General features: G+C 42.1%; 1 protein-coding gene and 1 non-coding gene across 3 annotated transcripts; both read right to left on the bottom strand.

Annotated features, from left to right (window-relative positions):
- Positions 1 to 320: 320 nt before the first annotated feature.
- On the bottom strand, positions 321 to 23,126 carry MALSU1 (mitochondrial assembly of ribosomal large subunit 1). Of its 2 annotated transcripts, XM_069587675.1 has the most exons (5): positions 22,728 to 23,126; positions 21,354 to 21,532; positions 3,009 to 3,090; positions 669 to 835; positions 321 to 533 (listed from the first exon to the last, which is right to left on the bottom strand). In XM_069587675.1, the coding sequence occupies exons 1-5, from the start codon at positions 22,981 to 22,983 to the stop codon at positions 513 to 515; spliced, it is 705 nt and encodes a 234-aa protein (XP_069443776.1). In that variant the 5' UTR covers positions 22,984 to 23,126; the 3' UTR covers positions 321 to 512. The 2 variants fall into 2 exon arrangements, with proteins under 2 accessions (XP_069443776.1, XP_069443777.1); XM_069587676.1 differs by lacking the exon at positions 669 to 835 and having other exon boundaries at positions 22,728 to 23,061.
- On the bottom strand, positions 1,716 to 1,820 carry LOC138439963 (U6 spliceosomal RNA). Its single transcript, XR_011256901.1, has one exon. It is a non-coding gene; the product is annotated as a U6 spliceosomal RNA (small nuclear RNA).
- Positions 23,127 to 24,339: the final 1,213 nt, after the last annotated feature.

Below are 24,339 nucleotides of genomic sequence, written 5' to 3'. Positions count from 1 at the left end.
ACAGGACCTGTGGGGTGGTTTTGTTTTCTGCTTTGGCTATACTATTCTATAGAATAAGATTTAAACTTAAGATTACACTCTGAACTAGTTCAAGTTAAACACAGGAGCCAATGCAACTTCTAGGCAATCTGCTGGAGTCTCAGGAATAAAGACAATATATTTAATTGGAATTGTAGGTAAGTGAGCTAATTTTCATGCCATGAATCATTATATTCAAATTAGCTCACTTACCTACAATTCCATGTGTCAGGATTAGAACCCAAAGAGAATACCTGTTTTCGTAACAACTAATTAGGTTAAAAGAAGTGACTCAATCCAAATTTGAAATGACTAAAGCAGTTCATTTTATTCATATTTGAACTCCACAGGAGTCAGAGACGAAGGGCCATCTTCTATTCCAAGAATGAAGTCTTCAGGTAAGGTCTCAGGTGCTATTTGAGCTAACTGGTCATCATAAGAACGCAGGGTCCATAGTTTTTCTAATTCATAGGCTCCTCGGGTTTCTGGAAGCATCAAATGGACCACCATGCTGCCTACCACGGACAGATAAGAATCGCAAGTGAAGAAGCAGTTCATTTACTTTACCCTTCTGATCTCACAAACCTGTGACAGTTAGAGCAGTGGTTCTCAAAGTGTGAACCCCAGATCAGCGTTACCTGAGAACTTACTAGGAATGTAAATTGTGGACGCCATCTAGCAAAAAGACTGAAGTGATGCTGTGCTTTGCTCCGTGCACCACATGTAATACCACTTGGTAGACAGTCCGAAAGTACTGTAATTCTGCACAGCCTGTGAGCAAAGCGCTGGCAGAGTTCTATCTTAGAAATACTGTCTCCTGGAACGAAGAGACAGTTTGCTTACAACAGTGGTTCTCAATCAGGGACTTTTTTTTTTAAATTTCACCTTTTTTTTTAATTGAAGGATCATTGCTTTACAGAATTTTGTTTTCTGTCAAACCTCAACATAACTCAGCCATAGGTATACATATATCCCCCTTCCTTTTGAACTTCCCTCCCATCCCCCTCTGCATGCCACCCTTCTAGGTTGAAACAGAGCCCGTTTGAGTTTCCTGAGAAATACAGCAAATTTTCGTTGGCTTTCTTACTTTACATATGGTGATATGTTTCCATGTTACTCTTTCCATACCTCTCACCCTCTCCTCTCCTCTCCCCCGACCACAAGTCTATTCTCTGTTTCTCCACTGCTGCCCTGTAAATAAATTCTTCAGTACCATTTTTCTAGATCCCATATATATGCGTTAGAATACGGTATTTATCTTTCTCATTCCGACTCAGCTCACTCTGTATAATAGGTTCTAGGTTCATCCACCTCATTAGAACTGACTCAAAGGCATTCTTTTTTATGGCTGAGTAATAAAATCCTCCACTGTGTATGTGTATCGCAACTTCTTTATGCTATCATCTGTTGATGGACATCTAGGCTGTTACATGTTACAGCTATTATAAATAGTACTGTAGTGAATAATGGGATACACGTGTCTTTTTAATTTTGGCTTCCTTAGGGTATATGCCTAGGAGTGGGATTGCTGGGTCATGTGGTGGTTTGATTCCTAGTTTTTTAAGGAATCTCCATACCGTCTTCCATACTGGTTGTACCAATTTACATTCCCACCAATAATGCAAGAGCATTCCCTTTTCTCCACACCCTCTCCAGCATTTATTGTTTGTAGACTTTTTCTTTATTTTTTTTTTTTTACAAATATGGAATGCTTCACGAATTTGCGTGTCATCTTTGCGCAGGGGCCATGCTAATTCTCTGTATCGTTCCAATTTTAGTATATGTGCTGCCGAAGCGAGCACTGTTTGTAGACTTTTTGATGAGGGCCATTCTGACCTGTGTGAGGTGATATCTCATTGTAGTTTTTGATTTGCATTTCTCTAATAATGAGCGTCCATCAGGACATTTTTAATTTTCACCTTTACAGGGTGCAGAGAGGAGAAAGGATGCTGCTCAACATCCTACGACGCACAGAGTATTCCTCCCTGCCCAAAATGCTAACAGTGGCGTGGCTGAGAAACCCTGATGGACACAGCCTTGGCAGAGTGTTTCTTCAGTGTGACTGTGGGCCTGCTTCCTGCACACACTCGTCACAGGGTTCATCTCTCTCAACCATGGGTGCAGGTGTCATCTGGTCACAAAATGCTGCTTGATGTTGCTACTGCTCTTGCTGAGGAACAAGTATATTTTATCAACCCCTGAATAACTCCTTTAGCTCACAAGAAGGTTTCAGAGCCTGCACAGTTCTACAGGTACTGCTTTTACCTTTGTATTAAGTACATTCTGGGGAATTACTTTAAAACTATGTATATATTAATTTTCAAGTCTGTTAGGTCTTCTCAGAATACCAGTCTGCTTTTCTTATTGTTCCCTGTGCCTAGAATGCCCTACAGGAGTTACTTAAGGCCAAGGTTCTATGTACACCAAGGAGCCTTCTACTGCTCCTTGGGTAGAAGTTGGGGATCTCTCCCATGTTATTCATCCTGTTCTCCATCAGCTTTCTGACCTGTGTGGCTACTTAATACACACTAGGGAGAAGGCAATGGCACCCTACTCCAGTACTCTTGCCTGGAAAATCCATGGACAGAGGAGCCTGGTAGGCTGCAGTCCATGGGGTCACTAAGAGTCAGGCACGACTGAGCGACTTCACTTTCACTTTTCACTTTCATGCATTGGAGAAGGAAATGGCAACCCACTCCAGTGTTCTTGCCTGGAGAATCCCAGGGATGGTGGAGCCTGGTGGGCTGCCATCTACGGGGGTCACACAGAGTTGGACACGACTGAAGCGACTTAGCAGCAGCAGCAGCAGCAGGTGAGATGAGAATTTCTGATGTGAAAAAGCCCAAATGTCTTAAAACCAAAGAAAACTTAAAACAACTATCAAAAACTTTTTGTGGAAAAACACCCAGACCGTGATCCTTTTACAGCTGAACATAGTTTGAGATGAATGCATTGTCAATTGATCTGTAGAGTGTGCTAGAGTAACTTACCAAAGTCCACACAGAGCCAGTCATCAGTGTCCTTCCCTTCGATCTTAACATGAGGCTCACTTTCATGTTTCAGGTGTTTGTACTGAAAAAAGCCAAGTCACATGTTAAAGGGGAGGAGGTTGAGGGAACTCTGTTCTTACTGAGGAGTCTTGGACTTATTTGGGAACATGCTTATTCATTCCTCAGAGCAATGCCAAACCCCTTAAAAACAACTCTCCCCTTAAATCCTATCCACATCCTACAGCTCTCTGCTGAAGCCCAAACCATTGTGATAGGCAATCAAAGTGCTTCTGAGGTGGACAAGCCTAAATTCAATATCCAGTCCCCACCACCTTCTGTCCATCACAGCTTCCCTTCACCCTTGGGAGGCACATGCTTCTTCCTGTTTCAAGGCTCAGGCTATTCAAATGCACCCCATATTTAATAGAGCACTATTTACAATATCCAGGAGATGAAAGCAACCTATATGTCCACTCACAGAAAAATGGATGAGATGTAGCACATATATACAATGGAATATTACCCGGCCATAAGAAGTAGTGATGTGGATGAACCCAGAGTCTGTTAATAGTGAAAACAGGAAGAGAAAAACGTCACATATTAACGTTAATATTTTATATTCTATATTATGTAGAAAAAAGGTACCGATGTAGAAGAGCAAATAGGTGGGTGCAGGGAAACAGAAGGCTAAAACAAGCTGGGAGAGCAGCACTGCCCTGTGTGAAACAGCGGCCAGGAAGCTGCCGCACAGCGCGGGGAGCAGTTTGGTGTTTTCTGATGACCTAGAGGGGTGGGGTAGGGAAGTGGTGGTAGGAGGGAGGCACAAAGGCAGGGGCTGTATGTATACATACAGCACTGTAAGGCAGTTATACCCCAAATAAAAATGAATTTTAAAACAGATCAGTAATCTTGAAAAAAAAATACAGTTTTCTCAGGGTAATCAACAAGAAAAACCCACCGAAATGTTCATGGCAGCACTAATTACAATAAACAGCCAGGAGAGAGAAGCAGCCTGTGGGTAAAGAAGATGTGGTATGTGTATACAATGGAATATCACTGAAGCATAAAAAAGAACGGACTTGGGTCATTTTAGTAAATGTGCAGACTAGAGTGTCACACAGCAATGATCGGAAAATATATAACATATACATGAAATCTAGAAAAATGGTACAGATTAACTTATTTGCAGGACAGGGACAGAGAAGCAGATGTGGAGAAAAGACACGTGGACACGGAGAGGGGAGGGTGGGGTGAATAACATAACTCAGCCATGAAAAGGAACAAAATTGGGCCGTTTCTAATGAAAGTGTTAGTCACTCAGTCGTATCCGACTCTTTGTGACCCCATGGACTGTAGCCCACCAGGCTCCTCTGTCCATGGAATTCTCCAGGCAAGAGTACTGGAGTGGGTTGTCATTTCCTTCTCCAGGCGATCTTCCTGACCCGGGGACTGAATCCAGGTCTCCTTCACTGCAGGCAGACCCTACCAAATGAGCCACCAGGGAAGACCAATTAAGAGAAAATATGGAATCTGGAAAAATGGTACAGATGAACTGACTGACAGGACAAAAATGTAAGCAGAAGTAGAGACCCACAAGTGGACACAGGCGAAGAGAGGGGTGGGACGAACTGAGAGAGCAGAGTTGCTAATATATGCACTGCCCTGTGTAAAGTACATAGCAGGTAAGCAGCTGCAGTACAGACAGCTTAGCTCATGTTCCACAGTGGCCCAGAGGGGTAGGATAGGGAAAGGTGTGCGTGGGACGGAGGCTAGCGAGGGTATATGTATACTTAGAACTCATTCACAGTGCTGTATAGCAGAAACTAACACCAATGTAAACCAAATATCCTCTGATCACCATAATCTACGGGGAAAAAAGAAGAACTATCATATGACCCAGCAATCACAATACAGGATGGATCTCACATCACCTAGAGAAAACCACAGTTCAAAAACACACGTACCCACTGTCCACTGCAGCACTATTTATAACAGTCAGGACATGGGATCAACTAGATTTTCATCCACAGATGAATGGATAATAAGATGTGCTCCATACACAGAATGGAGTATCATTCAGTGAGGAACTAAACTGGGTCATTTGCAGTGATGTGGGTGTACTGAGAATCTGTCACACAGGTGACGTATGTCAGAAAGAGAACCAAATACGGCATATTAACACACATGCATAGAATCTCGAAAAATGGTAGAGAAGACCCTCTGTGCAGGCTGTGACGGTCACAGAAGCACAGAAGGGACATGTGGGCACAGGGAGAGGAGGCTGAGATGCGCTGGGAGCGCAGTGTAGACACAGACACACACTGCCACTGCAGTGAACCAGCAGTCAGCCAGTGAGCCCGTGGGAAGCTGCCGTGCAGCTCGCTTGGTGCTCTGTGATGACTAGCAGGGTGGGATAGACGGGGTGGTCGCAGAGAGGCACAAAGGGAGAGGATCTATGTATATAGATGGCTGGTTCACTTTGTTGGACAGCAGAAACAATATTGAAAAGCAATTATAGTTCAATTTTTTTAATGTAATTATAAAAGGATCAGTAACCAAAAAAAAACATGGTCCTACCACACAACCCAGCAATCCCACTACTGGGAATGTAATCTGAGAAACCATAATTCAAAGACACAAGCAACGCCAATGCTCACTGCTGCACTACTAAAATGTCCAGGACATGGACATGAATGGATAAGACAGTGTGGTCCATATATACAAAGGAAATTACTAATAAAATGGACACAACTGAGTCACTTGTAGTTACATGGATGGAACTGGAACATCAGAGTGATGTAAGCAGGAAAGAGAAAACTGAGTATCACATTAGCACATATACATGGAATCTAGAACAGTGGTACAGGAGAACCTATTTATAAGGTAAAAGCAGAGGCACGGAAGCAGAGAATGGACTTGCGCGCACAGGGGAGGGGGAGCCGGGGGACAAACTGGGAGAGTAGTCTTCACACACACTCCCGTGTGTAAGCGACAGCCGCTGGGAAGCTGCTGTACCGCACAGTGAGCCCAGGGAGGTGCTGTGTGATGACCTGCAGAGGTGGGACTGGGTGGGTGCGATGGGGGGAGGCTCAAAAAAGGGGGACATATCTACACATACAGAGGATTCTCCTTCTGGGACAGCTTTACAATACTGTAAAGCATATATACTCCAATTAAAAATAAATTTTAAAAGATCATTTATCATGAAAAAGAAAATAGAAATAGCATAAGACTCAGAAATCCCATTATTAGGGATATACCCTGAGAAAATGATAATTCAAAAAGACATGCACCCCAGGGTTCACTGCAGCACTGTTTGCAAAGCCAAGGCATGGAATGCACCTAAATGTCCATCCACAGATGAACGGATAAGATGTTGAAAATCTGGAATATTTGGAAATGACACAGTATTTTTAGCAATAAAAGCAATGAAATTGTGCTATCTGCAGTGATAGGATGGGCCTAGAGTCTTACAGAGTGAAGTAAAAAAGACAAAATCAAATATCATATTAAGACGTATACATGGAATCTGGAAACTGGTACAGATGAACCTATCTGCGGGGCAAGAACGGATGCAGAAGCAGGGGACGAACATGTGGACCTGCGGGAGGGCAGGCTGGGCTGAACCGGTGGCGTGGCGCTGCCACGTCTACACTGCCGTAAGTAAATGCACAGCTCCCGGGAGCTGCTCCCCAGCACAGGGAGCCCCGCGCCATGCTCTGCGCAGGCGCGGGTGCGTGTGATCTGCTGGGCCGGAAGGGAGGCTCCAGAGGAGGGGACCGACGTGTACTTCCTTCACACTGCTGTAGAGCAGGGACTACCGCAACGCTGAACCAATTACACGCCAATTAAATATGAATTTAAAAAACAACCGAAAAAACTAAAAACAGGACTTCCGCGTGAATCAGCAACTGCCCTGTGTGCATACCCAGAGAAAACCATAACTGGAAAAACCCGCAGCACAGTGTTCACTGCGGCACTATTCACAACAGCCAGGACATGGAAGCAACGTGAACGGCCTCCACAGACGAATGGCTGAGAAGGTGCGGTGCGTACACACTTGGAATTCCACTCGGCCATAAAAAGGAAGGGAGTTGGCTCATTCGTAGACATGGATGGAACTAGAGTCTGTTGTACAGAGTGAAGTAATAAGGCAGAAAATCAAACCGTGTATATTAACACATATATGGCATCTAGAAAAAACAGACATATAAACATACATGCAGGTCATGAAAAGAGTTGCGAAAGTAGAGAACAGACACGTGGACATGCATGAAGGGGAGGGTAAGAACAACTGAGAAAGTAGCCCTGCATATATACACTGCCACTGAAAAATACCTAGTAAGTGGGAAGTTGCTGTAGAGCTAGAGACCTTAGCTTGGTGCTTTCCTAGAAGGGTGGGATAAAGAAGGCTGGGGTGGGAGGCAGTCACAAATGGAGGGGATTATGTATAAATATAGCTGATCACTCTGTTGGACAATATAAACTAACAAAACATTCTAAATCAGAGTCTAGTTAAAAATTCAAATTAAAAAACTAAAAGAAGATCAGTAATCTTAAAAAGAAATTAAGAATTACCATAAGCCCCAGCAGTCACATTTCTGGGCATAAAATCTGAGAAAACTAATTCAGAAGGACATAAACACCCCAATGTTCAATGAAGCACTATTTACAATATCCAGGACATGGAGGAAACCTAGATGTCCATCCACAGACAAGTGAATTAAGAAGATGTGGTACATACATACAATGGAACATTATTCAGCCATAAAAAGGAATGAAACTGGGGTCATTTGTAGAGCTGTGGATGGTCCCTGACTCTGTCATACAGAGAAAACTCAGAGAAAAATGAATATGATTTTTTATCACAAATATATGGAATCGAGAAAAATGGTACAGATGAAACGATCTGCAAAGCAGGAACAGACAGAAGTGGAGAACAGACACATGGTCATAAGGGAAGGGAAGGAGGGCATGCACTGGGGAGGAGCTCTGCCATGTATGCACTGCCGTGTGTAAACAGTAGCAGGTAGCTGGTGGGCTGCTGCTGTGTACCACAGGGAGCTCAGCTTGGTGCTCTGTGATGACAATAGCGGGATGACGTGGGCTGGGGTACAGGGAGGCTCAAAAAGGAATGTATGTGTACAAATAGCTGATTCCTTTTATTTTGAACAGCAGAAACTAACACAATATTGTAAAGCAATTATACTCCAGTTAACATATAGATTAAAGAAAGAGAAGATCGCTAATCTTGAAAAAAGATTAAAAATTGAACTACCATATCACAGCAATCCACTACCGGTATATACCCTGAGAAAACCATCATTCAGCAGGCACAGGCACCCCAACACTCACTGCAGAACTAATTACCAAAGTCAGGGAATGGAAGCAACCTAGAGGTGAATGGACAATGATGTGGGACGCACACAATGGAACATTACTTAGCCAATAAAAGGAACAGAGCTGTGCTATTGGCAGTGATGTGGATGGGCTAGACCCTCAGAGTGAAGTCAGTCAGCAAGGAAAATCAAGTAACAGATTAACACAAATAAATGGAATCTAGAAAACTGGAACAGATGAACCTATTTGCAGGGGAAAAACAGAGATGCGGAAGCAGAGAACAAGTAGGTAGACACGAGGAAGGGGAAGGCGGGACAAGCTGGTAGAGCAGCTGCCGGATAAACTACCATGTGCGAAACTCACAGAGGGAAGCAGCAGCACAGCACGGAGCCAGCTCCACGCTCAGTGGTGCCCAGGGTGGCAGGGCGGGGAGGGCTGTGTGCAGGGGGCTCGGGGGGGGGGGGGGTGTATTTATAACTCATTCACATTGTTTCACAGCAGAAAATAACACTCAAAACCAAGTTTACTCCAATTAAAAATTAATTAAAATATAGAAAACCATTATTCATGAGAAAAAAAAAACATAAAAACAGAATTGTCATGACCCAGCAATCCCACTACTAGGCATATAACCTAAGAAGACCATAATTCAACAAGGCACACTGACCTCAATGCAGGACTATTTACAAAACCCAGGACATGGAAGCAGCCTATAGGCCCATAAACAGATGAATGGCCTAAGGTGTGGCAGGCCTCGGATTCAAGATGGTAGAGTAGAGGGACGTGCACCCATCTGTGAGAGCGCCAAACTCACCACTAGCCGCTGAGCAACCGTTGACAGGAGGACGCTGGAACCTACCAGAAACAGATACCCCACGTCCAAAGACAAAGAAGAAGCCACAGCAAGACGGCAGGGAGGCACAAACACGGTAAAACCAAATCCCATACCCGCCACATGAGTAACCCACAAACCGGAAAACAGCAACACCAAAGAAGTTCTCCCACTGTTGCGAGGACTCTAAACCACACGCCAGGCTTCCCAGCCTGGGGATCCGACAGAGGGCCTGGCAATCCCCAGGTAATTTCACCGGAAAGCCGAAGGGATTCAATTACAAGACTTCCGCAGGACTAGGGGTGGGTAGACCCCAGTCTCAGAAGGCACAAAGAAAACCTTGTGTGCACCAAGACGCAGAGGAGAGGAGCAGTGACCCCACAGCAGACTGAGCCAAAGCTCCCTCCGAGTGTTGGAGGGTCTCCTGCAGGGTGTGGGCTGGCAGGGGTTCATCACAGGGACGTGGGCACTGGCAGCAGCTGTCTGGGAAGGTCCCCCTTGGAGTAAATAAACCCTCTTGGGGGTCACCATTAACCCTACCAGAAAGTCCACAGACCTCAGGGCTGGGTCGCCTCAGGCCAAAAAGGTATCAGGGAGAGAGTGCAACCCCATCCACCAGCACACAGTTGGATCTGAGCAAAGCCCTGCCCACCAGAGCAAGACCCAGTTTTTCCCTACCACAGTCCCTCCCATCAGGAAGCTTACACAAGCCTGGCCCCCTCCATCAGAGGGCAGACAGAAGAAACAAGAAGAATCGCAGTTCTACAGCAACTAAAACAAAAACCACATTACAGAAAGTTAATCATGATGAAAAAGCAGAAAGTTACGTCCCAGATAAGGGGACAAGACAAACCCCCCCCCCCACACACACACAAAACCAACTAAATTAAGTAAAGGTAGGCAACCTTTCAGAAAAAGAATGGAGGCAAAGATTGAGAAGATATGAGAAATGTTTACCAAAGCCTACAAGAACTGAAGCACAAACAAACAGAAGGAAGCAAACACCAGAAGGAATCACTAGCAGAATAACTGAGGCAGAAGAACGGATAAATGACCTGGAGGACAGAATGCAGAAATCACCACCACAGAACAGAATATAGAAAAAAGAACGAAAAGAAATGAAGACAACCTAAGAGACCTCCGGGACAACACTAAATGCACCAACATTAGCATTACAGGGGTCCCAGAAGGAAGAGACAGAGCGGACCTGAGAAAATATTTGAAGACATAATAGCTGAAAATTTCCCTGACATGGGAAAGGAGATAGTGAACCAAGTCCAGGAAGCAGAGACAGTCCCAGGCAGGATAAACCCAAGGAGGAACACACTGAGACACACGGTAGTTAAACTGACAAAAATGAAAGACAGAGATAAAATATTAACAGCAATGAGGGAAAGACGACAACATACAACGGAACTCCCATCAGTGTATCAGCTGATTTCTCAATCGAAACTCTACCAGCCAGAAGGGAATGGCAGGATATATTGGAAGTGAGGAAAGGGAAGAATCTACAACCAAGAATACTCTATCCAGCAAGACATTCATTCAGATTTGATGGAGAAATCCAAAGCTCTCCAGACAAGCAAAAGTTAAGAGAATTCAGCAACACCACACCAGCTTTACAACAAATGCTAAGGACACTTCTCTAGGCAGAACACAAGGAAAAGATGTACCTACAGAAAATAAACCCAGAACAATTAAGAAAACAGTAATAGGATCATACATATCGATAATTACCTTAAATGTAAATGGATCAAATGCACCAAAAGACACAGACTGAGCAGATGGAAACACGTGCACGTATGCACTTCCACTTACCACATCACTCCGCTTGACACCCCCATTGTATGTAATTATTTTATATTGTCAGGCTAACCATGCTCCTGTTATGGTTTGCAATTCCAATTATCTTTTATTTTTCATCTGGCTATTGGTTGTGAAAACTGATAAACATCTTTCAATATTGTGACTATGTAACTATTACTCACTTAAGTGTATCATGATTGGTCAACAGAAAAATAAGAGAATTCTATATCACCAAAACAACCACTTAATAGAAAACCTTATAAGCACTTTTTAAAATCCAAATGCAGATCAAAATTATCTTGGAATTTTTTGAAAAATACAAATACCCAGGTATTGCTGTATTTTGGTCAGAGTTCCAGGTATGTTTCTAATGAACAGCCATGTTTAAAAACAACTGGACTATATGAGGATCTTATCCAATTTATTTCATTTTTCAGATTTCACTTTCAGTGCTCCCATTTCATTTAGTTTGTTTTCCACTTTCTCCATCTCTTTTTTTGGATGTTTTTTCTCAAGGCTTTATCAAGCATAGAAGAAAAGCCCTCATATACATATATATAGATAATATGTATAAATTATATATATTTTAGAAAACTTACAGGTTTTGCCTAACTAAAAAATTTATCAAATTAATATCTACATTTTGATTCCACTTGTTTGATTTAGTATAAACAGAATGCTAGATTTCTAATTTAAAAAAAAAAGATATCCAAAAAGTACCAAAGATTCACTATACAGCACATAGAACTATAATCAATATCTTATAATAACCTAAAATGGAAAATAATTTTAAAAATAATGTATGCATAACTGAATCAGAAGAAAAAAAAATTCTACTCTTTGAAATTTAGTACTGCTTATCTTTTTTCCAGTTTTTCTAAATGTCCTATGGACATATGAGATATAAAATTTTAAATATATTTGTGTAGGATATAAGATTAATATAAATAGAAATCTATTATATTTAAAATTATTAATGACATCATTCAAAATGCCTTTATTATTTTTTCTGCACTTGATAAAATATTCTCAGAAAAATGTTAATACGTCTCACTATGACTATATTTTTTTTCTTTTCCCTATTTTCTTCTGATTTTTGCTTTATGTATTTTTGCTTCTTTGTTATTAGGTGTCTAATGGTTTATGATGTCTATTCTTCTTTGTGAATTGTACCTTTTATCATTAAGAATATTCATCTTTCATTTCAAAATAGATAATTGTCCCCAAAAACGATGTGGGGGGTGTGTGTATGTATGTATATATACATATGTACCCAATGGAGTATTATTCTGCCATAAAAAGGAACAATACTGGGTCATTTGCAGTGATGTGGGTGGACCTTCACTCTGTCATACAGAGTCAGAAAAACAAGTACCATATATTAACATACAGACGTGGCATGCAGAACAATGGTACAGATGAGCCTACCTGCAGGGCAGAAATAGAGACGCAGCAGTAGAGAATGGGCATGTGAACCCAAGGGAAGGGGCGTGTGAAACAAACTGGTAGAGTAGCGTTGCCACGTAAGCATCACCATGTATAGAATACAGCAGTGGTGGGAAGCTGCGGTGTAGCACAGGAGACTCAGCTCGATGCTCGGTGATGACCCAGACGGGCATGGTGGAGGGTGGGAGGGAAGGGATATATGTATACTTATAACTTATTCACACTGCTGTACAAAAGAAACTACATAACAATGTAAACCAATTTAAATCCAATTAAAAGTAAATTTTATTCATGAAACAAAACTAAAAATGGAACTATCACGTAATCCAGTGACCCCACTACTGGGTATATACCCAGAGAAAACCATAATTCAAAAAGACACACACGTCACAATCTTCACTGCATCAGTATTCACCATAGCCAGGACATGGAAGCAAACTAAATGTCCATTCACAGATGAATGGATAAGCAGATATGGTGTACACACACACACACACACACACAATGGAATAATACTCAGAGATAAAGAAGAATGAAATTGGGTCATTTGTAATGATGTGGATGGAACTAGAATCTGTCATACAGAGTGAGGTAAGTTAGAAAATCAAATATTGTATATTAATACATACATGGAACCTAGAAAAATGGTACAGATCAACATACGTGCAGGGCAGGAAAAGAGTCCCAGAAGTATTCACCAGACATATGGACATGCGGGAAGTGCAGGCAGGGCAGGATGAATTTAGAGACAAGCAATGAAATATACACAGTGTCATGAGTAAGACAGGCAAGTAGTGGGAAGCTGCTCTACAGCCCAGGCAGCTCAGCTCAGGGCTTTGTGATGGCGTAAAGGGGTGATGGGACGGAGGGCATGGCAGTGCGAGGGAGCCCCACAGGGAGGGTATATATGTACACATGTAGGTGATTCGCTTTGTTGGACAGCAGACACTAACAACATTGTAAAGCAATTGCACTCCAATTAGAAAATAAATTTTAAAAATAAAAGATAATTAATGTGGTTAAAAAAAAAATCTTAAAAACACAACTACCATATCCCCAAGCAATCCCACTCCCAGGTATATAATCTGAGAAAACCACTAAGCCAAAAAGATATATGCACCCCAATATTCAACACATTATTTACAATATCCAGGACATGGAAGTAACCTAAATGCCCATCCACAGATGAATGGATGAAGATGTGGTATGTACAGATACACAAGGGAATATTGCTCAGCCTGTACACCCATAGAAAACTTTAACTGAAGAAGACACATGAGGCTTGCCTGGTGGCTCAATGGTGAAGAATCTGCCTGACGTTGCAGGAGACATGGGTTCCAGCCCTGGCCTGGGAGGATCTCAGGTACTTCATCGTGACTAAGCCCGTGCACCGCAACAATTGAGCCCGTACTCTGGGGCCCAGGGACCACAAGTGCTGGGCCCACACGCTGCAACCACTGAGGCTCGAAGCCCACAGGCCCTGGAGCCAATGCACCGAGAAGCCCACGCACCCCAACCAGAGAGTAGCCCCCACTTACCACAACTAGAAAAAAGCTCAGGCAGCAAAAGAGACCCAGTATAGCCAAAACTAAATAAATAAATATAATTGTTTTTAAAAAAGACACGTGGTGCCCAATGTTCACTGCAGCACTTTTTACAAAAGCCAGGATATGGAGTAACCTAGATGTCCGGCAACAGATGAATGGACTAAGAAGATGTAGTACATACATACAATGGAATATTATTCAGCCATAAAATGGAAAGAAACTGGGTCATCTGTAGTGCTGTGGATGGTCCTTGACTCTTAGAGGGTAACAGGCAGGAAGGCCAGGGGTCTCCAGAAGGAGGAAACAGGCTGCAAGTGTCAGACACTTTTTCTCTCTGTTAAGCAGCAGAAGGAAGCAAACTACTCGTGTTATGTTTTCTCCCCTTCTCTATACAAATTTAAAGAGTTTTCTTTTAAAAGTATGTGTTGCCATGACAATACCTGGTTCCACCTGAACTTAACTTTTCTCAAACCATGAGCTAACCAATGCATTTTTCTTATGGAAATGTTTGTCTTAGCTATGTTAATGAACTACATATTTACCCCAGACTGTCTTCAAGTCAGTTCCACCTAAGACTCAGAATGGACCTGAAAAACCTGTATGTTTTACTCATACACTGTTCTCCTAATCTATGTTAATAAAATTAAATATTTACTTAGAAACCTGTCTTTCTTCAAGATTCATGTCAATCATTTTATGGCCCGGGATGACTCATCTGGTGCCAATGTTATTTCAAAATGCATGTTGTGGGTGAGGAGCCTGGTGCCACTCTGAGTTTTGAGACATCTCCTTTCTATAATTAACAGCTTGCTAGTAGCTGTATAACATCCGGCTAAAGACTAGCAGGTGGGCACTCTTTCTGCCCCCTTCTAATGTCTATGTCAGAAGCTTTCTCTATCTCTTTTATACTTTAATAAAACTTTATTACAGAAAAGCTCTGAGTGATCAAGCCTCATCACTCGCCCCAGATAGAATTCTTCTCCTCCAGAGGCCAAGAAACCCAGCGTCTTTCCTGGTTCAGCAACATCCTTTCATACAGAGTGAACTCAGAGAAAAACGAGTCTCATATATTAACACACATACATGGAATCTAGAAGAATGATACAGCCGAACTTACATGCAGGCCGTGAACAGAGCAGCAGAAGTAGAGAACGGGCATACGGACACATGGGACAGGGAGAATCAGACCAACTGGGAGGGCAGAGCTGCGTAAACACACTGCCAGGTGCAAAACAGCCGGCTAGTGGGTAGCTGCTCTACTCCACAGCGAGTTCAGTTCACTGCTTTGCGATCACCCAGAGGGACGGAGAGGGGTAGGATGGAAGGGGCTGGGGTGGGAGGGAGGCCTAAACGGAAGGGATATATGTATATATAGGTGATTCACTGTTGGACAGAAGTAGTCAACACATCATTTTAAAGAAATTATATGCCCATTAAAAAATAAACAGAAGATCATTAATGACGAAAAAATCTAAAAACAGAACAACTATTTGCCCTAGGAATCTCTTACTGGGCATATAACCTGAGAAAACCATAATTTAAAAAAAAAACCACGCACGCACCCCAATGTTCAATGTTGTACTATTTACAATAGTCATGGAAGCAACCTAGATGTCCAACAACAGATGAATGGAATAGGAAGACATGGTACATACATACAGTGGAATATTACTGAGCCATAAAAAGGAAGGAACTGAGTCAGTTGAACTGAGGCAGATGTATCTAGAGCCTCTCACTCAGAGTGAACAAGTCAGAAAGAGAAAAAATAAATATCATGTATTAACACCTAATTAGAATCCAGAAATATGGTACTGATGAACCTATTTGCAGGGCAGGAATACAGACATGGATAGAGAAAAGACTTGTGGACACAGTGGGGGACGGGGACACTATTCATCACAGTGGGATGAATTGAGGCTAGCACTGAAATGTATACATTACCCTGTGTAAAACTGACAGCTGCTGGGAAGCTGCTGTGTAGCACAGGGAACTTAGCTCCATGCTCTGTGGTGACCTAGAAGGGTGGGATGGAGGCTCAAGAGGAAGGAGATACGGTTACACGCAGAGCTCAGTCTCTTTTTTGGATGGCAGAAACTAACACAACCCAATAAAGCAATTATACTCCAACTGAAAAAAAAGAAAACCTATGCAGAGCACTACTTTACATAAATCATAGCCAAGATCTTTTTTGATTCACCGCCTAGATTAATGAAAATGAAAAATAGAAGACACATGGGATCTAATTAAACTTAAAAGCTTTTGCACAGCAAAGGAAACCATAAACAAGACAGAAAGAGAACCTTCAGAATGGGAGAAAATATTTGCAAAGGACACAAGTGACAAACGATTAATCTCTCAAGCACACAAGCAGCTCATGCAGTTCAATACAGAAAAAGAAAAAAATACACATGGCCAACACACACATGAAGAGATGCTCAACTTCACTAATTATTAGAGAAATGCAAGTCAAACTACAATGAGGCATCATCTCACACTTCAGAATGGCCATCATCAAAAAATCTACAAGCATTAAATGTCTAAGAGTGTGTGGAGAAAAGGGGACCTTCTTGCACTGTTAATGGGAATCTAAGTTGACACAGCTACTCTGGAGAACAGTATGGAAATTCCTTGAAAAACTAAAACTACAGAACAGCCATTCAGTTCAGCTCAGCTGCTCAGTCGTGTCCGACTCTTTGCGACCCCATGAACCGCAGCTCGCCAGGCCGCCCTGTCCATCACCCACTCCCGGAGTTCACTCAAACTCACGTCCATCGAGTTGGTGATGCCATCCAGCCATCTCATCCTCTGTCGTCCCCTTCTCCTCCTGCCCCCAACCCCTCACTTTGGCATAAGGTGGCCAAAGTACTAGAATTTCAGCTTTAGCATCCTTCCTTCCAATGAACACCCAGGGCTGATCTCCTTCAGAATGGACTGGCTGGAACTACCGTATGACCCAACAATTCCATTACTGTACACATAACCTGGTAAAACCATAATTCAAAAATACACATGTACCCCAACGTTCACGGCAGCACTGTTTACAATAGCCAGGACATAGAAGCAACCTAGATGTCCAGCGACAGGGGAATGGACTAAGATGTAGTACATACATACAACAGAATATTACTCAGTCATAAAAAGGAGCGAAACTGGGTCATTATTAGTGATGTAGATGGACCTAGAGTCTATGATACAGAGTGAAGTAAGTCAGAAAGAGAAAAATAAGTATTGGATATTAAGGCACATATGTGGAATGTAGGTGAACCTATTTGCCGGGCGGGAACTGGAGGTGTAGAGAACAGATGTGTAGACGCAAGGTGGACGGCGGTGCGGGGGGGAGGGGAGGGGGACGGGATGAATTGGGAGATTGGGGTTGACATGTATACACCACCGTGGGTAAAACAGACAGCCAGGGGGAACCTGTAGGAAGGTTCCCACCTGGGCAGGGAGCTCATCTCAGGGCTGTGGTGACCTAGAGGGGTGGGATGGAGGTTCAAGAGGGAGGTGATATACTGTATTCTTATAAATGATTCACTTAGTTGTACAGCAGAAAGCAACACAACATTGTAAAGCAATTGTACCCCAATTAAAGAAAAAATGAAATTACTGTTAAGGGGATGGGGAAAGGAAAAAATTGGGCAACTAACTGGGACTGACATATAGACAGTACTATAAAACAACTAACAGCAACCTACTTATAGCACAGGGACTCGACACAATACTCCGTAATGACCTAGAAAAGAGTGGATATATGTATATGTGGGGCTTACCTGGTAGGAGAAAAAAACTGCAGATCAATATACTAGCAAACCAAATTCAACACCACATTAAAAGAATAATACACCAAGACCACATGGGATTTATTTCTGGAAAGTGAGGACGTTTCCATGTGAAAATCAATCAATGTAATAAGCCATATTAACAAAACGAAGAACAAAAACCATATAATCATCTCAAATACATGCAGAAAAACCGTTTAACAAAACTCAATACCCTTTCATGAGAAAAACTCAACAAAGATTTAAAAAAAAAAAATCTCCTCAAGATAATAAAGGCCATATATGAAAAGCCCACAGCTATTAGCCATCATCCAACTCAGTGACAAAAAACTGAAAGTTTTACCTCTCAGATCAGGAACAAGACAAGAATGCCCACGTCTGCCACTTTCTATTCGACACAGTATTGAAAGTTCTAGCCATGGCCATTTGACCAAAGGAAAAGAAAAGAAAAAAGTAACCAAACTGGAGAGGAAGAGATAAAACTATCTCAGTTTGCAGATGACATGATCTTATACCATAAAGAAAACCATAAAGACTGTACCCAAAAAACCTGTTAGAAAAAATGGATTCAGCAAAGTTGCAGGATATGAGATCAACATCCCCAAATCAGTTGTGCTTCTGTATACTTAAAAAGCCACCTGAAAGGGAAATGAAGAAAACAATCCCGTTTGCAATAGAATAAAAAAGGATAAAATACTTAGAAATAAACATGACCAAAGGAGCAAGACTTGCACACTGAAAACTACACAACGCTGCAAAGACGACACCAACAAAGAGCCGCCCTGTACCCATGAACTGGAGCACAATACTGTGCAGACCATCTACAGATTCAATACAACCAATCCCTGTAAATCCCACAACTTTTTAAATAGAAACAGAAAAATCTATCCTAAAATGTGTATGTAATCTAAAGGGACCCCCAAATAGCCACAAACAATTTTAAAAGGAAAGAGCACAGCTGGAGATCTCAAGCTTCCTAATTTAAAACCTTATCATACAGCTACATTAATCAAAACAGTCATCAAGACAGACATACAGACCAAGTCAATAAAGAGCCCATATGTTCCAATGTTTTTTCAACAAGGGTGCCAAGTCCACTCAATAGGGAAAGACAGTCCTTTCAACAAACAGTGTTTGGAAAACTAGATACCTACATGCAAGATCTTAACACCGTCTGCTAAAACTAATTCAAAATGTACCAAAGATTTCAACATGAAACCTAAAACTATTCAACCCTTAGAGGAAAACAGTGGAGGGACTTCCCTGGCAGTTCAGTGGTTAAGACTGAAAGCTTCCACTGCAGGCAGTGTGAGTTCGATCCCTGGTCAGGGAACTAAGATCTCATCTGCAATGCAACACAGCCAAAACAAAGAAAACATGGTGGAAAAAGCCTCACAACACTGGATTTAGCAATGATTTCTTGGATATGAGACCAAAGGCAAGAACAAATAAATATAGAACTTTTGTGCATCAAAAGACACTATCAGAGTAACAAGGCAACCTATAGAACAGGAGAAAATACATACATGACATAGGGTTTATATCCAGAATATTCAGAGAACTCCCGCAACTTCACAATTAAAAAAAAAAATTCAATTAAAACATGGACAAAGGACTGCATTCAAGCACTGCAAATGGGCTCATAACCATGTGAAAAGATTCTCAGCCTCACTAATTATCAGGGAAATGCAAATCAAAATCAGGAGTACTACTTCATGATCCTTAGACTGTCTCAGACAGTAAAGAATCTGCCTGCAATGCGGGAGACCCAGGTTCTATCCCTGGGTAGGGAAGATCCCTTGGAGAAAGTAATGGCAACCCATTCCAGGATTCTTACCTGGAGAATCCCATGGAAAGAGGAGCCTGGCGGGCTATAATCCATGGGGTCAAAAAGAGCTGGACATGACTGAGCAACTAAGAATTTCACACTTTCAGACTCATTTATCAACAAACTGGAAAATAAGTGGTGAGAAATCTGAACACCTGTGCACTGCTGGGGTATAGCTACTATGTTAAAGAATATGACACTTCCTCAAAAAATTCAACATATCATCACCATGATCTGGCAATTTCACTTCTGAAATAAAAGCAGGAACATGAACAGACAGTTCTCCACTCATCTTTATAGCAGCATTATTCACAATAGTCAGAAGACAGAAGCAACCCATATGCCCACCATGTGGGTGGATAAGATACAATTAAGTTATAGGCATACGTTAAAATAAATATTTAGCCTTAAAAAGAAGAAAATTCTAACACATGTGACAACACAGAAAAACCTTGAAAAATATTATGCTAAGTGAAATAAGCCAAAATAGCAAATAGAGTATGATTCCACTCTAGGAGGTACTTATTAGTGTAGTCAAGTTCAGAGATGGAAAGCAGAATGGTGCTGCCAGGGGCTAGGGGAAGGAAGAATGGGGAGTTCTGGTTTAAGGTGTACAGAGTTTTCTGCAAGATGAAAAATGTTCTGGAGATGGATAGTAGTAACCGTCCTACAACAATGTGAATGTAACTAGTGCCACTTAACTGCACACCTAAAAATGACTAAAATAAGCTTCATGCGATATACATTTTACCACAAACAAAAACAACACTTTCTTGACTTTGCCCTTTTCTCCCTTTTCACCTAAAATTTTTGTAAAAGTCATTTCTATTCCCCTCCCTTGCTCTTCCACAGAAACTTTCTCTGAAAAATCTCTCATTCTTTTTACATCTCCAAGTTCAGCGGTCATTTCTAAGTCTCACTTACTCTATTCTACTGTTATATCTGACAGAGACCCTAAGGTCCTTTTTCCTCCATGACCTCCTAGTTCTCTTTGTCTCTCCAACTACCCTCCTTTTTAAGAATCTTCCTTTGTTCTGCCCTGCTGCACCAGGGTTTTGTTCTCAGTCTCCTTATTTTACCACTCTTCTCTAAGGCAATCCCAGCTACTCTTTTGGTCTTAACTGTCCCCTCAATGCCTAATTTTCAACAGGGTGAAATAAGTATGTTTCCCTGAATCAGCTTCCAAGTATATTTTCTTCCTCATTCTGATTCCTATTCAGTCTAGCTGGAAAATGAACTACCTTTTCCTTCCTCAACTAGACTTGTGATTTCAGAAGACAAGGACTAAATCTTTTCATTTGAATTAAACTCTAGGCCAGCACTATCCAACAGAACTTTCTGCAGCTGCGGAAATGTTTTATATTTGCACTGTTCAATACAAATAAGCCACATATGGCCACCTAAAGTGTGGCTAGTACAGCTGAAGACCTGAATTTTTAGTTTTAATTTATCGTTACAGTCACACAGGGCTAGTGGGTAACTGGACAGTTTTGCTCTAGAAATCCCTCAGTAATACTGTATTCTAGTCTGCCTCAGGTTAGTACTTTTTTTCCTTGTCACAGAGACAAGAATATGAAAATAGCCTGACCCACTAAGGCTAGATATTGGTCCTTATAACTTTCACCATCAAAGAACATAAAACACTTGTGCCAGTTCTGGGTTTCTCATAAAATCTCTGGGACGGGTTTAGTTTTCAAGTGCTCCTCTTCAGTCTGATGCATTAACACTATTAAGTTAAAGATTTCAAAGAAAAAGAAAGCATCCTACCATTTTCACAATGTAGTAGGCCATGGCATGCAAGTGTCGAGTGGAAGTGCCACTACCAATCACAAAGTAATCTGTATATTTCATTTCTGGAGGAACTCTGATGACACAAATGTCTCTTGCATTTTCTTGCCTCAAAAGTGAAACCAGCATATCGATGTCAAACTTGGGACCAGCGTGATCTGAAACGCACAAAGATTTGGTTGTGTCAGGTGGCCAAGAGAAGACAGACATGCTGTGCACTCAGAAATGCAGGCAGCTGACAGCAAAACTGCTCCTCTGGGAAGGTGTTCAGGTCTGAAATGCTTTGCAAAACAACTGGGCCCAGGCCTCCTGGAAGTTGAACCTGGGCTCTGGCTTTATATAGCACTGCTCAACTTTTCTGGGAAGGTGCTCAGGTCACAGAGAGCCACCACATCCTTTCCTATTAGCAAATGCTAGTACCTTACACTAGCAATAACCGCTTCTGTTTCAGTACTTGAGGAAACAAGTAACACTGCTCGAGCAGAGAACCGCTACACAAAGAGAGGAGAACAGAAGCACAATGTGGGGAGGTGGTGATACCCTGGGACATATTAAACTGAACTCCAGCCAGAAAGGGTCACAGAACTAGCACTGGGAACTGGAAGCTCTTAGGTAGTATCTGGCCCACAACCTTCATCTGAGAAACTCAGACCTAGCCAAGTATGTGTGGCCCCAGACCTACCAATTCGAGGGCTAGAAGTTTAACAGCAGTTCTCATTCTGAACTCTCAAGTTTTTCTTACAATGTCATTTGGGTTATGTAACAACTGTTATCTGTGAAAATCACCTCCCCCCCGACCCCCACCTCTGGAGATTTAGATACTTGGATTGTCACCGTGATGTATTATAGCCTCTGGACTTACAGTTGTCTTAAGCTTTAAAGTTGACTCCCAAGGCCCTAGATGTTAACCTCTCCCTCTCATCTTTCACAGGTGTGATCTGTTTACCATCTCTCAAGCGTCTAAAAACTTACACAAACAGGAGGCCCTTAAATTGGCCATATCTCCTATTAGCGCTTCTTACTGCACCCTTTAGCCCCCAGCTCCTCCTCAGAACTCTCATGCCCCAACACTGTTGACAAGTCCATTTCTCGGGACCCTAGGAAGAGAGTGAAGGGAGGTGAGGACGCTGAGGGTGTGATGCCAAGAGTCCGGCGTGGCTATTCATTCAGACGGACGCCTGGGGTTTCGGAGACTGATTCAGTCCATCTTTTAGGCTCACTGAAATGCAAAGCTGGTGCCAACAACCTTTGCAGGCCCTTCTGGTTCTGCTTTGTAGAAGTTTTGTGATCCCAAGAAAAATGCAGAGAGGAGAACTCAGCATCCACGAAGGTCCCGCCTCCCCACTCCCGTACCTGCGGTGCCAGACTCCGGGAGTCCCTCGTCGGCTGTCCCCTCCGCCTGCTCCTCCAGGCCTGGCCCGCCGTGCAGGCCGCGCGCTCGGTCCAGGGCCAGGCAGGCCCTACCGAGTGCTGCCCTCGCCATAGGCCTTCCCACGGCCAGCAGCCGAAGACGGGGCGTGGCACTAGCCGCGGGCCACGCGCGGGGGAACACGGCCCTGCAGCACAGCTGCGCCCCGAGCCGCAGCGCTACAAAACTGCCGGGCCCCATCGTAATAGCCTTGCGTCGACTCACGGGGCGGGGCTTAATGGGGCTCGTGCAAGTGTGCGGCTTTCGATTGGCTAGGTCAATGCGGCTGGGCACGGAAAATTGACGTCAGGAGCGTGGGCGTGGCCAGAAGGTGGGCCGTGGGCGGAATATGAAAACCAGGCAGGGGAGGAGGATGGTAACCCGACAGTGACCCGGAAGAATTTAGGTATTAGGAAAATATTAATTATTTTTTGACGTGACTTCGTAATTTACACTACATTTTTGCTGTAATGATTCTGTTTCTAAACAAATAAGATTGCAAGCTTGAGGACTAATTTTACGTTTAGGTATAACACATTGATAAATATCTGAAGTAATGCATATCCATCAGAGTAAGTTTTTCTTTGATAATATTTTGAGTGATTTTTCTCACCAGAGGTGGTTATTCTAATTACTAACTAAGCCATAGTAACTGTATGTTCAATAGCAGTCTTCCACCAAGCACCTGGATTTGCTTTTGACATTGGCACTTAAACATCCATAATAACGGACAATATGAAAATCATTATATCTTTCTAAATTAATATTTTACTAATTGAGTCTCTAGTGAATCAAACTTCTAACATTTCAAGTAAAAAAAAAGACATAAAATAAATTTAAACTAGGCAAGTTTTCCCTAGTTGGTTATGAATTTTTTTCCCACTTGGCTAGCGTTCACATGTTTCAAGTAAACATTCATTTGCTTTGTTCTTAATTCATTCTTTCTACATTTAAAAAATGCTTACTATACACAAGCTGCTGAAACTCGTGAAGAGAAACAGTTTGCCATTAGCCTTCTTTGCCCAGTGGTGGTTTGTGTTTTATTACTGCTAAGGCAACAATACAAAAGTATTTTAAAATTTAGTAGGAGTTTTTGACTTTTCTAGAAAAGTGGACTAGAATTCTCCCAATATATTTGTATCTAATTCATAATCTAATATTTGGGAGAAGAGGAGCAAAAGGAAAGGAAATGTAATAGTTAATCCAATGTAAGCCTAAAATTCCCAATCTCTTAGGCTTCACTCCATGCCTTTTGCCTCCAGATCCATCTAGAAATCTGAAATTTGTCAAAATAGATAATTAAATAGAAAAGGGGTTGTGGAACAGACAGGTTAGTTTAAAAGGGGAGAGTTTTATCAGAAATTATTTTTACACATTTTAATAACAGAAATCAGAATGTAAACCTTAAGAAAAGAAGCCTTTCTCTTTCTCCTCACTCCAAGCTCTGTCTCACTACTGGATATACTGTTTCAACATCACTAGCAATCAAAGAAATGCGAATGAAAGCAACAAAGAGATCCCTTTTCCAGTCAATAAAATTGGCACCAATCAATAACA

Source organism: Ovis canadensis, chromosome 4, assembly GCF_042477335.2.
Source record: "Ovis canadensis isolate MfBH-ARS-UI-01 breed Bighorn chromosome 4, ARS-UI_OviCan_v2, whole genome shotgun sequence".
NCBI lineage: Eukaryota > Metazoa > Chordata > Mammalia > Artiodactyla > Bovidae > Ovis > Ovis canadensis.
The sequence above is the reverse complement of the archived record's forward strand: the minus strand, read 5'-3'. Positions and strand labels throughout refer to the sequence as shown.